The sequence below is a fragment of the Chiroxiphia lanceolata genome, chromosome 1 (assembly GCF_009829145.1).
Source record: "Chiroxiphia lanceolata isolate bChiLan1 chromosome 1, bChiLan1.pri, whole genome shotgun sequence".
Taxonomy (NCBI): Eukaryota; Metazoa; Chordata; class Aves; order Passeriformes; family Pipridae; genus Chiroxiphia; species Chiroxiphia lanceolata.
The window spans coordinates 68,891,682-68,905,119 of record NC_045637.1 but is presented as its reverse complement, the minus strand read 5'-3'; the positions used below and the strand labels follow the sequence as shown (position 1 = coordinate 68,905,119).

Genomic DNA, 13,438 nt, shown 5'->3' with positions numbered 1-13,438 from the left:
TATATGGCTTTCTCTAGGTAGAATAACATCAGCCAATTAATGTAATTACAAGATTGTTTTGATCAGTTATTTTTAATCTGATAGGTTTGTAGAGATGCTGCTTTTTACTGTTTTATTCCCCAGCGTGGATTCCTAATGGGGATAATTAATTTGCATTCCACAGATAGATCCTGAGTGGTCAAACTTGGTCACAGTCCTCTTCCAAGTCACTCTCCAAGAGACGTCGCCGTGTTCATAAGTCTGATCTACCCTTCTAGTGGGTCATTTTAAAATTCCAAATGGAATGTAAGGATTGCAGGCCTGAAACACTTAGGTAGTTTATTTTTTGTATCCCATCTCCTGCCTTTTTTTGACTTGTGCATTGTTAATATTTAGTCTGGTCTTGAAAACAGTATATAGTGCTTACATGCAGATTCAGTTCTTGGTGAGCTTTATGCTCTTGATGCTTTTCCTATTAATAGTGGAATGGTTTCTGACTGGTGAAGTTAAGTGGGAGGAATTATGAGAGAGGTGGCAGCAGGATTGCTTTTAATAGTAAGTTTTTATAGTGGAATTCACTTAACTTCTGAAAATTAAGGGAGTTTTGTCACAGAAGACTTTCAAGGACGGAGTTAAATCTTCTTTTCTGCTCTACTATTGGGATCATGTAAATGATGATCTGTGAAATACATAAAGTTGGAAACTTTAACAGTTTCAACTACATATTAAATATTACTTTGAAAACGCGTATGCTCTTCATGCAACCCAGGTTCTCTAAAGCAATGTTATATTTTGTTCGCTATAACATAAGCCACCTGGAGAAGAAAAACAAGTAAGGCTTTCCTTATGAAGTGCCAGTTTGTCATTTTCCACTGCTAGACTCCTCTTTATGTCACAGCCACCATAACTTACACCCACAGGTGGTTGTGAACTACAGAACTTCTTGTTAGGAGAGACTTGTGCCATCTATGAAGTGCTGACAGGACTCAAAGCAAAGCTGCAGGGCAGTAGTAATACATAATAATGTGTTGTTTCCGTGAGCTTTCTATGTGGCCAACCCAGACAGAGACCACATTTCAGTTTTCAGTAATTCTTCAGAGAAGTGTGTGATATAATCCAAAAATTCACCTACAAATCCCCAGAAAAAAATCTCTACACACAATGTTTTAGTATTTCTATTGAGTATTTAAACCTACTTGTATTCAGCAATGATATATGCATAATTAAACATAAGTATAACTTATATAATCAGTGGCATAAAAATGCAAAGACAGAAAAGGATTAAAATAAGAAAATATGAGCAAGATTGTCTGGATTGAATTTTTGAGTTGCAAATTGCCATTTTGGACTCATTGGAGTAAAGTCCAAAAGAATATGTTAAATGCAAATATATGAGAACATAGACTACAAGTGCAAGATGGGTGTGGATAGGTAACACAAAACAAAACTAAGATACATTAAATGAAATGAGGTGATGGAGCTGGCCTGTATTGTCTCATGTAATCTGCCCTTCCTGCTGTCCTCGCTGTGTAATTTACAGACACGTGGAATTTTCTTCATTCCAAATCAGCAACTAACAGCTGCATTACCTTTGCATCTGGGACTGTGGGAAAGCTCCGTGTCTGCCACGTCTTTGCAATAGGAAGGACACCCATTCTGTGACCGCTTGAGCAGGAATGGTCATATCTATTCTGCTTTACAAGTAATTCTTACAAATGTAAACACACGTGCCAGAAGCCATTGCAAGTGCATGAATAAATGGTGCCAGGCAGACTGATCTTTACTGTTTGTTGAGTCTTAAGAAAAAAAAGGTAGGGAGAGAGGAAGTTAGAAATTATATTTGCTCTTTAAAAACACAATGAAACCCTAGATAATTATAATCTCTAGCAAAGCTATACTTGGGGAATTACTCTTTTTTAAAACTTTTCCAGTGTAGTGTGAGGGCTATGTATCTGTGTAGATTTTGACCCAACAGGCAGAGTCAAATTCATCGAGTTCATCATAAGCACACTGCATTCTGCCAGGATATCAAATAAAATTCTAGATTTCATTATTAACAAAGAGTATCATATCCTCTGACCCCAGAAAAACAACATTTAGTTTCTTGGTTATGGGATCTCAGCAGGCCTTGCTTGTGACAAGAGTAAAAGTTATTTTCTTTCTATGTTATATTTCTTAAGCAAATGTTTTAAAAATTGCTTGAAGAACCTAAAAGGTCATTTGAAAGTCTTATTTTTATTGTCACTGCCTCCAAAATACATTCCATAACTCAGTTTAATGTGATCTGCAGCAGGCCAAGAGTTTTACAAGCCAAGATATTATGTCTAGTCCAGTTAGAGACATGACAGAGTTCAGTGAAGCAGGGAGAGTGAAGATCTAGTTTGAGAAATGCAATTTTGCGTTGCCTATAAAACATGGAAGGAAAATATCTCCCTACATTCAGTTTTGATGACTGTGTTCATAACCTAATGTAGAAGAACCCTACCAAGCACTTTATGAGGAAATAGACAAATGACTGAGGACATCTGTTTAACAGAATGTCAAGACAAGGTTTACCCACCTCCCTGCTCCTGTAGATAACTCAGCTTTCTCCTGCCTTCATCACCCACAAGCCTCCATATTCCACAAGCCAGTGCAGAGAATAGTGGGGCTTGTTCTTATGCTACTATGGATATACTACTGCACCCATCCATTGTATCTTCAGATGAGAAAATTGTAATTTGTACTGTAATTGTACTCTAATTTATACATATTAGGTATAACTTTTATATAAAGAGACCCTTTATCAGACTACCTTCATCTGTACATATTACTTCAAATTACAAGTGGATTCATCTGTGTCAGACTGGTCTGTTGCATTGTAGGGACAAGAATTCCCTCATGTGAGTCTGGATCATGATTCTGTCAGCTGTTATCCTTCCAGTTGCCTGTTGATGATGGACAGCTTTAATCTTGCCAGTAGCCACCGTACTTTGCAGTATTTGGCCCCACCCACTTAGTTTATACAAGTCAGCAGCTGTCAGTTTTTGTGGGAATTATTCTGTCACTGAAAGGATTCTTCACATCTTTGCTTTTTATTAATTATTTTCTTGACAGTATCATTATGACCATCAAAGTCCTACATTGTTTGGAGCTGTTTTCTCCTAACTACTGGCCTTAAAACCTTAGGTTACTTGAATATGTTAGATCCAAGTTATCATTCTTTGTATTACAGGAGAGCTGAGATAAGTTAGAATAATCATCTGAGGGATATATTGTTTAATGACAGCTGTGTACGTCCCAGCAATTCATTGAGTATTGTCATTCCTACTTGTTTTGCAGTAGCACAAAAAGTATAAGTCTGGGGTTGGCCTCTGTTGTGTGAGTCATACAGCAGACAGAACAGAGCACTTGTCCTTGTCACATGCTGCATACACTATTTCTTTTCCTCAGTCACCAAAGGGTTCAGGCACAAGGACTTCAGTCTAAGACTTTAGTATGTTTGATAGGTAGGCATCTGGAATTTCAGAGAGATATCTTGTCTAATGTAAAGAAGATTCCTTGTTTGTTTCATGAGTATGGTTCTACCATGGTATTTTAACTCCTGATTATTATTTCTGAATTGAGAAATGTAATTTTCTTCAAAGAGACCTATATGTTTTTGTGAATCCATTTGGCTTTTCCTAGTAAACTAGTAATCTTGTCGCTCAGGCTGATGAAGGAATTTAAACAACTCTGTTTTGCTGGGTGGAAGTTATAGAGTCACACATTTCCTTTTCAGTTATTAAATACAGTCTCAGCCCAGTTATTTCTGCAGTTATGTACTGACCTAAAGAAGGTTGTTCTAGATTTATCTTGTCATAAATAAGAGCAGAATTTCACTTAGTCCAGTACATAATCAGAGTTAGCAGAGTACCTCAGTTCCTATAAAATGTTTAGAGACAGGAATAACAATTCTGTTCTCTTCCTATCTTACCATCTGACAAGAAAAAAATAGCTTTATTTTACAGTGGTTATTGTGCTCAGTTTGCAAATGCGAGTGAGTGAGCGTGGTCTGAGAGTTGGGGATATGTGTGAGGGCAGTCATTTGGCTTGACACTTCTGCAGAGGCATCTAAAACTTGGAAATTTGTTCTGCATTTGTTTTTCCAGTTCACTTTTGCGCCAGTGGGAAGTTTTCTAGACAGTCACCCTGTGAAGGCATAGCCTCCTGTATGCATATCTTTTTGTATGACTCTACTGTCTGGTGGCCTAGCTAGCTATGGTCCATGTTTGGCTGCGTGTTATAGAGGGTATGGCACTGCAGGCAGCTAAGCAGGTGAACTGGAGAGGGAAATATCTTTGCTTCTAATATGACAGAAATGTTTTTACTGCAGTTTTCTTGGATTTGTTCTTCCACTCAAGATATAGTTTATTTTGATACGGAAATAAGCATTGGGTGATTCACTGAGACCTTAAGACCCTAAGGTTTTTCACAGCTTGTGTCTAGAAATTAACATTTGTCATCATGGACATTTGGATGTCAAATTTGAGATGTCAAAAAGGGTGCCAGTGATGAGGACTGACTCAAAAGTCCTTGATGGGTATTTTTCACCAAGAAGACCAGAGCATTTTTTGAGGTTTATTTTTCTTGTGGTAGTACTTTTTTAGTCTTTCATAATCTTACCTTTATCAGTTGCATTTAACCCTGTAGTGCTTTAAGCTAAGTATTGTAAACTTGGAAGATGTGGCTGATGAATATAGTAGGAAAAACTGGGTATCATAAAAAGCTGCTGTGCAGACTCCTGGTGGTGTCTAATAAGCATGCAAATACTGTAGAGAAAAGGAGTGGGCCTTGAAAAACAGTTTTCAACTAAGAGTTTGATAATGGAGGAACAACTACACACGTGACATGTCCAGCTCATTTGATTAACCTTGGTAACTGATCAAAGTGGTTTGACTATCAAACATATTATCACATTCATTCTACCTGCATGGTATCGAATATTCAACTGCACCATATTCTTCCTTTATCTTATCCCTCTGTTTTCTACGCCAGTCCGTTCCCTTGTCTCACTCCTGCTCAACCCTTGAGTGTGACCACCCAGTTTCAGTTACATGAACGGAATATTTCAGTACGTTAGAGTTCTTAATTGTGCTAAATGATAGTAATGCAAGAAGTCCTTGACCACTATTTGCAGTTGGTTTCTCTAAGATTATTTGCCTCCAGACTTCACTATTTTGGGGTTCCAGCTATATTCTGTTCAACATTAGGTCACTGTTTATGCTTTGCATGCAGCTTAAACTTCTCAATTGGCTTTTTGTACTTGAGGATCATCAAAGTGGGGAGTGAACGCTAAATTTGCATCTTGAATTAAAGCCCATCCACCTGATGCTCAGTGTGTACAGTCACACAGTCACTTGTTTCTGAATAAAAAAGGCAATCACAAGTTTTAAAACTTTTATGTCAGGGCTAGCATTCAGAATACTTTATATAAAATTAATAAAAACAATTTTGGCCTAGATTTATCATTTAAATTCAACTAAAATGCTACAGACTACTAATGACAAATATGACGCAAATAGTGCTCATATGGGGCAATGTTACAGAAGAAAGGGGTGCATGTATGAAAACAGTAGTTTTAATGATTTGAATCAACTATAAACTAGTTAAGTTTTTAATCTTATACCTTTTGGGGTGGGTTTTTTTCACACATTAAAAGGGTCTCATAGGATTTAATAGTGATAAATTCAATGGAGCCCTATAAAGATTGCAAAGGACTTTTAAAAGGGTCCTTATAAAACGATAAAATAATAGGGCAGATGATACTTTCTATGAACTGAAAATCAACTGATATAATCTCAGAGAAAAAAAATCTTGAAATGCTGTGGTATTTTTCCTTAAAAGTTTTTGTTGACTAAATGTCAAATGACAAATGTCTTTTTGCCTGACTGGAGTTGCTGAGTACTTGATGCTCCCATGGATTTGCCATAGGGCATTACTCAGTGTTTCTGAACTTGAGTCCCTGAGTACATAGCAACTTTTGATTTGATTGAGCTTGCATGTTAACAGGGTTTTTTGCAGGTGAAAGTCTTGTGAAATTATCAATTCTAATTGTTTGCATTTTCTTTGTTGGTTTGTTTTTGTGTTTTTGTTTTGGTTTTGGTTTTGGTTTTTTTTGCCTGCTTTTGGAATTCACGACCACCCAGTGAGAAGGACACTAAAAAGTGGGCTAACACCAGAAGAAGCCAAAGCACTGGGCCTCATCAGCACTTCTGAGATGCAGGTTTGATATCCCAGAGGTGGCAACTAGAAGAGCCATTCATCTGAAGCACACAGGCTGACAACCCTTCAGTGTGACATTGAGCTGCCAGCCTCTTCTGCTGCTCCCAACATCCTGTCCTCTGTTAGTTCAATTTTAATAAACAACAAAAAGCAAAACCCCACAGCCAGGGCAGAAGAAGAGTGTGCCACAGCTCAGCATGTCATCGCAACAGTAACTGAAGAAGCATTTCAGTGCTTGTAGGTGAAAGCATATAGCTTCTTCTTCTCATGGTGTGTTGATGTGGGTAGGAGGGGGCTCTCTGAATTATCTGTCATTATGTGAGCTGTGTTTACGTTGGCTTTTCTTGTGCCCTGTTTTAGTCATGGTAAATGTATGGCATTTTGTCAATGCAAGGAATGGTCCTTAAAGAGGCAAAATAACTCATGTTACAGCAAACCCAATTTTTCTGAAGCAGATTCATTAAGAAAAGATGTGCAGTCTGTGCAACCCAGTGCTTTATTGGTTTTTTTAATTATTTTGCCACCAAAGAATGTAAAAATGTATGTGTACCTTTGTATATGTACAGAATGAATGTGTGGACATGTGTATGTGTATCTGTACATATACAGTCATGGTGTGAAATCATGCTCTTGCTGAAGCTAGCTGGACCACGATTTTCACTGTGGGGCCTTACTGTTCCACCTGGACAGGAGGAAAAGAATGTCTTCTTTGTAGGAACTCAGTGTTATTCAGTGGGATTCACCCTGTGGGGCAGGAGATGGCCTGCAATACAAGTGGAGAATTTAGGATCCTTAATTCATATGTATTAATACACACTCATACTGTACATAGCAGCATGCACACAGAGGAGCGAATGCAATTCCTGCCTCTTGTTGAGCTATGGCTGTACTGTGCATTTGTACAGTTTCAGAGAGATCTGTGTCAACAATTTTACATACTCTATAAATGAATTTGGACGCTAAGTTCAAGAAGTTTTGTTCATTTGCCTGTGCCCTTCATGCTGCTTTTCTCTGCTGCAAGATAATGTGGTGGTTTGGGTTTTTTTTCAAATTAATGACTGAATATGAAATAGCCCTGCTAAAAAGCCTGTTGTGTTTTTGCTGTTCTTTACTGGTTTTTTGTGATTATCCTTGATACGAGTGGAATGGGTACCACAGTAAACAACTCCAATATATTTGCCCTTATCTCACTGTTTTATAACTGACTTTTATAACTGCCCTCAGCATGTTTGAAGAACCTTTTGTCAACTCATCTGCCTTTAAGTGGAGTACATACGCAGCAGTGAAGATGAATTGAACACAGTCAACCCAGCCAGCGCTGAAGTATTTTGAAGATAACTACAAACAACAATAACAGAAAAGGGAACTTTTTAAGCCAAAGTCTGTATATGACCATTTGATCCTCAAGAATGCACAAGATTGTGTCTTTCCATTGCCTTAGCCTCTAAGATTAAGGGTGTGTCTGCAGAGCAGTAACAGCTGAGGCTTCCTTCAAGCTAGTTAACTGGGGAACTGCTGCAGTTTAGTTATGGTAACAGGGTTCAATTTTGGCTACAAAACACACTTGGAAAATAGAATTAAATAAGAGTCTATGCTGGGTTCCTAATGCCATAGCTGTGTTGCTTCTGGCACCCAAGCGAGGTCAGGTGCTTCACATATTCTTCTCTACTCTCAGTAAGGACAGGATAATTGCTGAAGATTGTTGAGGATAGTTGAACCAAACACAATAAAACTTTGAAACCTTGGTCACCTATCACATCGCGTCGAGCACAGCATCCAAGTGATGAGAGAACCAGGTAGCTGACAACACTGCAATGAGATCTGTAGTTGAACATCCCATCAGTGCTGCCCACCCTCTTGATCATAACATTTCATTCTTTACCTGCCGATGCCTTGGATCTTCCATGGAGTAAAAAGTCACTAATGAGCAAAGGTTCTTAAGGACAGCATTAAGTTCAATGTTTTTTTCCCCTCAACTTGTTAAAAAGCCAGTTTTACAAGTAGGCAGAAGGCAGTAGTTGGGTAATTAATAAAATATGTTGTATATTTGAAAGCCATGGAAAGGAGGAAGCTGGTTGGGAAACAGAAGTGGCATGTAACTAATTTCACTGCAAAATATGCAGGACCTACGAGCATCTGGATTTTAAAGTGGATCTTTATGTGCTGCTCACCATTATGGACTTTTAAAATCTCTCTTAAGGATGCTCAGAACAAAGAAATGAAGGTAATGGGGGTTCGTGGAGGTCTTTGATGTCTGAAACAAGAGGAAGATGCCCTGAATGTAATGGTTATGTTGAACTGTGCTACTTGCTAAGTGATAAAAGAAGCAGAAATGCAACAAAATGCATTTATGCTGACAGAGATCCTATGTTTGACTGGGAGGAGAAAATCAAACAAGTTTTTAAATCTGATATTTTAATTAAAATATTCTGAACGTGCAAAATAGGTGGCTATTGGTGACCACTTGCTAACAGGGAACAAAGTTGTGGTTTTTTTAGACAAAGTGCAGGATCTGTCTCTGAGACATAACATAACTGATGAATTACTAATAGTTGGGCATATGTATTTTCCAAGAATTGTGCAAAAATGTGCAAAACTTTATATGCTCCTTATCAAGGAGAACATTAAATATGGGAAATAATAAGGGTTAGAATAAGTTTGGGGGAAAAAAAAAGATGGTTTCTTTTGGATTTTCTGGATGCAAATGTCCTACATGTGAAGCATATTCTTCCTTGTCCATTTTTCCATTATGTTTGTTTTTCCATTTGTGCTCTCTATCTGTAAAACCAATACCATTTTTTATTGAAGAATAACTTGGTCTTGTTTATGCAGTAGTATACAGTCGGATTAATTCCACTGTCCTCAGTGTTTATTGCAGCAAGATCATCAGACGCGGTAACAATTCAATAACTACAGAAAATATTTCCATTCCAGTTCCTGATAAAAATGGCCAGCAGCCCTATGTGCTAATCTGTAAGGTGGTAGTGTTTCCTCCGGAGTCAGCCAACATGTCCTGACTGTGAGAATAACTTTTGTTCCCCTTCATCTAACTAGTGGATTTCAGATGAAATGGAGGAATTCGTAATATCTGCATACCTCTCTCTGTCTGTCTAATGAGATTGTAACCTTCGGGTTTTGGGTTGCTGCCTGCCCCTCCATCATCAGAAGTGCCCACCATAAGGATGTAACACTTGCTTTAAAACATGTGTGAGATATGGATTGGTTTGTAACAAATATAAAAGTCTTGGATACACGATGTAGTAACACATGTTCCCATTTCTCACTTAGAGATACATGAAGGCTGTTTTTAAACACTTGTAGCCATAATAACTACCTCTCTTCCCTTTCCCATAGTACCAGTCAGCTGCAAATGTGGTGCCCGGAGTTTTGTATCTCCACCAAGCTCTCAGAGTCACTGCTGGTGTTCATTTCAGCACCCACCTGCTGCCAATAACTTGTCTGTCTTGGCACTTGTCTGCCACCATAATGCCTTCCTGATCTGGATGCTGAGGTAAACTTTAGCATACATAATACCTGCCAAAGGGAAGCTATCCTAATTTCCTTTCATCTTGTGTGGTGTTCAAAAGCAGACTACATACAATTACTTTGTATTCCCTCACTCCCAACCTAGGGATAACGTTAAGTAGCAGTTATGTGGCTACAGTGAAGAAACACCCCCAGGAAATGCTTGTGTACCATGATCAAGAGTGAAAGATCCATCACAAAAATTAAATTCATCACTCTTCACCTTTCAGTCAGGCCAGGCACCAGACTCATGGATTCCAGATGTTTTATAGCCCATTGGCTGCTATGTATGACCCTTCTGTTTGATAGATCCCTGTCTATAATCCAAAATCAACGAAAAAGTAGTGGTTTAATGAGAATCTTTCTTGCTCCAATAAACACTGGAAGCAGCCTTAAAAGCAGTTTTCAAAATAAATTTCTTTTTCTGTTTTGACCCCCTTTTATAGTAAATATCTGCAGTGATTGACTCCGTCAGCAAAGTAAGGCATCAGTTTTGTAGATAGACAAGACTTTGGCTTTAGCATAATAGAAAGTCACATGAGAATATCAAGATAAGAGTTAATGTCCCGATTTAATAGAAATTTGGAGTTAGAGTCTTGATGTGAGTGAACAGCAAGGGCCTCCTGCAAGATCATGCATGACAGCACCTTAAGTCGCTGGTGTGCTGTGCTCTAAGTGTAGCCTGGCCAACACTAGGACTTCAACATGTGCTGCAACCCCAAAGGTCACAATGTCACTGTAGGTGCAGTGAATGCTTCCTTTTGTCAGGCACTCGGCCTGCAGCAGCCTCCCTGGTGATGTAACAACAGCAAGTAGCGGTCCAAAATGCTTTAGAAGCCATTTGGTTGATGGCAGGAGTCTGGATTCAGGTACACTGTGCATTTTGGTTATTGCAATGCTTTGATTTCACTGAGATGAAGGTGGCAGCCCACCAGTTTCACATCCTTCCTCCTTCCACCGCAACTCATAGGCAGGCGTACACACTGCCTGCCTCCATATAAAGGATGCACAGGGATATGGTGTTAGACAGAAGCAGGAGCATATTTGTCTCTCTTTTTCACTCCTGTACAATCACTACACATTCCAGTCCTCTAATGAGGATTTGAGGTGGGCTGTGACACATTCGGATGGTGGCTCTGTACTTCCAGCATCGGGATGCACGAAACACTTGTCTAAGCTGTAAGGGCTATGGTTGTTGATGTTTCTCTGCAGGAAAAACTGCCAGGTATTTACAGGCTCTGAAAGAAAACAATCTGAAGTGTTATTGAAAGAGAAAATGTTTGGTTATAGGCAACGGTTGGAAGATCACTCACAAAGACTTGAACAACACACAAGGCCCACCTTCCTTCTTCAGCTGGGGCAGAAACTGCCTCAATTGGCATTTCAGATGTGATCCCAAGAAGTTTTTAGGAAGCAGTTTAATAGTTACATAGCAAAGTAATGCAAGGAGTTGCAGAGATTGTATAGTTTTATGTTTATGCAAAAAAAAAAAATTATAATTATTTCTAATTAGTCCATTTCACACTGAGTGGCAGATAGAGATATATTTTGTTTAATCATTATCTAATACAGAGGCTTCTGTGAAAGAAAAGGTGTATTTGTAGCATTGGGTGCATTTCTCCTTTTTAAAGACTGTCTTTGCGCGTATAGTGTCCTTTTTTTTGTGAGCTGGGAATTGTAAAAAAATGTAAAGTAGAAAAGGACGTGTTTCTTAGACAAAGGAGAAATACTGTAAAATTGTGTAAATGTCACTACTCATGTTTTTTCATGTTCTGTGTAGCATAGTGTAAAATAGGCTCTCCAGCAGTGTTATTCTGTGAATTGTAATTTAAAAAACAAGCCATGCATGGTCAGAGATGTTATCTACAGGTCCTTTTGGTTGAGTTTTTGGTTTTGTTTGTTGTTTTCTCATTTTAGATGAATTCGTTCTATGTTAAATTTAATTGTCCATGAAACTGCATTTTTGTTTCTGTTTTATTTCATAAAGAACTTGAACTACTCTTTTAAGATTTTATTACACACGAAGCTCACCTACCGTTTGTATTGATCTTTCAGAAGTTGTGTCACATTTAGTGTAAAACAGGGGGATTTTCTTTTTATCTGCCTCTTCTTCCCCCCACTCTCCCCACTTTACTGTCTGGAAAGATCCAATGACACTTTTTGTTTTTTCTGTGCCATGCAGGGTCAATATGGAAAACTGACCACAGACCTGTGTCCAAAATTTCTTGATATAAGTAGTTAAAAAGCTCACCTCTACAGCATTATGTAAACACATCTTGCAATAAAGCTTTATAAAGCACTGACTGGGCTGCTTCTTGTTTTGTTGATGAAGCCAGTCATGGGAACTTGGGTGAGAAATGAGTCAGAAGGGGGGGTCATGGGTTGTTTTTCTCATGTCCTCCAAGTACCTGCAAAGCCATTATGTGGACATCAAAGCAGTTGCCATTAAACCGTCTGGGTGATCTGATCATAAAAAGCTGATCTTTTATGCCTTGTTTCACAGTTTGAGCCTAATTCCTAATCTTGAGTAAAGAAAATAAAAATGTGTCTCTAGTTCTCACGGTTTTCAGTAATACAGCCCTACAAATCCTCACTAAATATACATGGGTGCTTCTTGCTGCCATGCGCTTGGAGTTGGTTCCTGCCTAAAAAATACGCTCTGCGCAGAGCACGTTACATAGAGGTACGAGATTTATAGAAGCAAACATTAATAAAATAAAAGACTACCTGCGTGTGGGAGAGCATTTCTCATTGCCTCTGCATCAAGACGTGAAACACTGTGCCTGCCAGGGATTCATAGCTGTAAAGGTGGCCAGTAAATGAGACATGCCTTTAACTTGGCTGAAATACATTCCATGCATCACCATGGAATGTAATTTTCAGGTGGCCACCTATTAGTATGCCTGGACAGGCATCAGTCTTGTAGTTTTCACTGTTGGCTGGTGTCTGAGTCTTTCTTTTATTGCTATTTCTCAGCACTTGAGAGAGACTGAGTAGACAGACGGGACATCTCTGACCCTATGGAAGGTAAGTCGTAGCACAGGGACTCTTGCATCTGCTCTGCCCAGAGGCTCAATGACTACGACGAGGAGGGGGGTCAGAGTGACACATAGAAACTCAAAATGCTCCGATTTCCACTGCTAGTCCTTCAAAAATCTACTCACAAGTAATTGCTCTTTTGAGTTGCACATGTAATAGGGTGAAAATACATTATTCAAAGACAGCTGCACGTGTTTATAGCGGCACCCTGGAAAATAAAGTAGGTTGACGAAGAGTCTGAGAGAAAATTTTCAACTGTGGTTTCTGAGACTGTAGGAGCTGATATAAAAGGCTAGGTATGTAAACCTTCATAGGGAAAAACACCACCTTCCTCCTTTTTAATTAGTTTTTAAAGCTATTTCAAATAAAAAAGGTGCCTTTTGGGATATGGCTGCATCCCTGAAAGAGCTGCTTAGCGTTCCAGATGCACTGGTGTAAAGTCTAGAGGATGAAAGGCTACTAGCCAGAAATGTGGTAATGCTTTTTAAAATAAATATATAAACCAAGTTTATTGGCCAGACACTTTTCTTTTCTATCACAGCATATCCATTAGCAGTTCTAAATTCCAGATGTGCAATGACAATGCGTACATATATTTTTCAGACCTAGTGCCCAGTCAGAACTCATATGTTGTCACAGAGAAGCCTCTGGC

At 38.7% G+C, this 13,438-nt stretch overlaps 1 protein-coding gene across 8 annotated transcripts in view; it reads left to right on the top strand.

Annotated features, from left to right (window-relative positions):
- Nucleotides 1-12,046, top strand: part of FHOD3 (formin homology 2 domain containing 3) — a 389,282-nt gene extending 377,236 nt beyond the window's left edge. For all 8 annotated transcript variants that reach the window (XM_032689383.1, XM_032689376.1, XM_032689370.1 and 5 more), the window contains one exon: nt 6,147-12,046. In XM_032689383.1, coding sequence (XP_032545274.1) covers nt 6,147-6,229 — 83 coding nt within the window. In that variant the 3' untranslated portion in view covers nt 6,230-12,046. The remainder of the gene's footprint in view (nt 1-6,146) is intronic.
- Nucleotides 12,047-13,438: the final 1,392 nt, after the last annotated feature.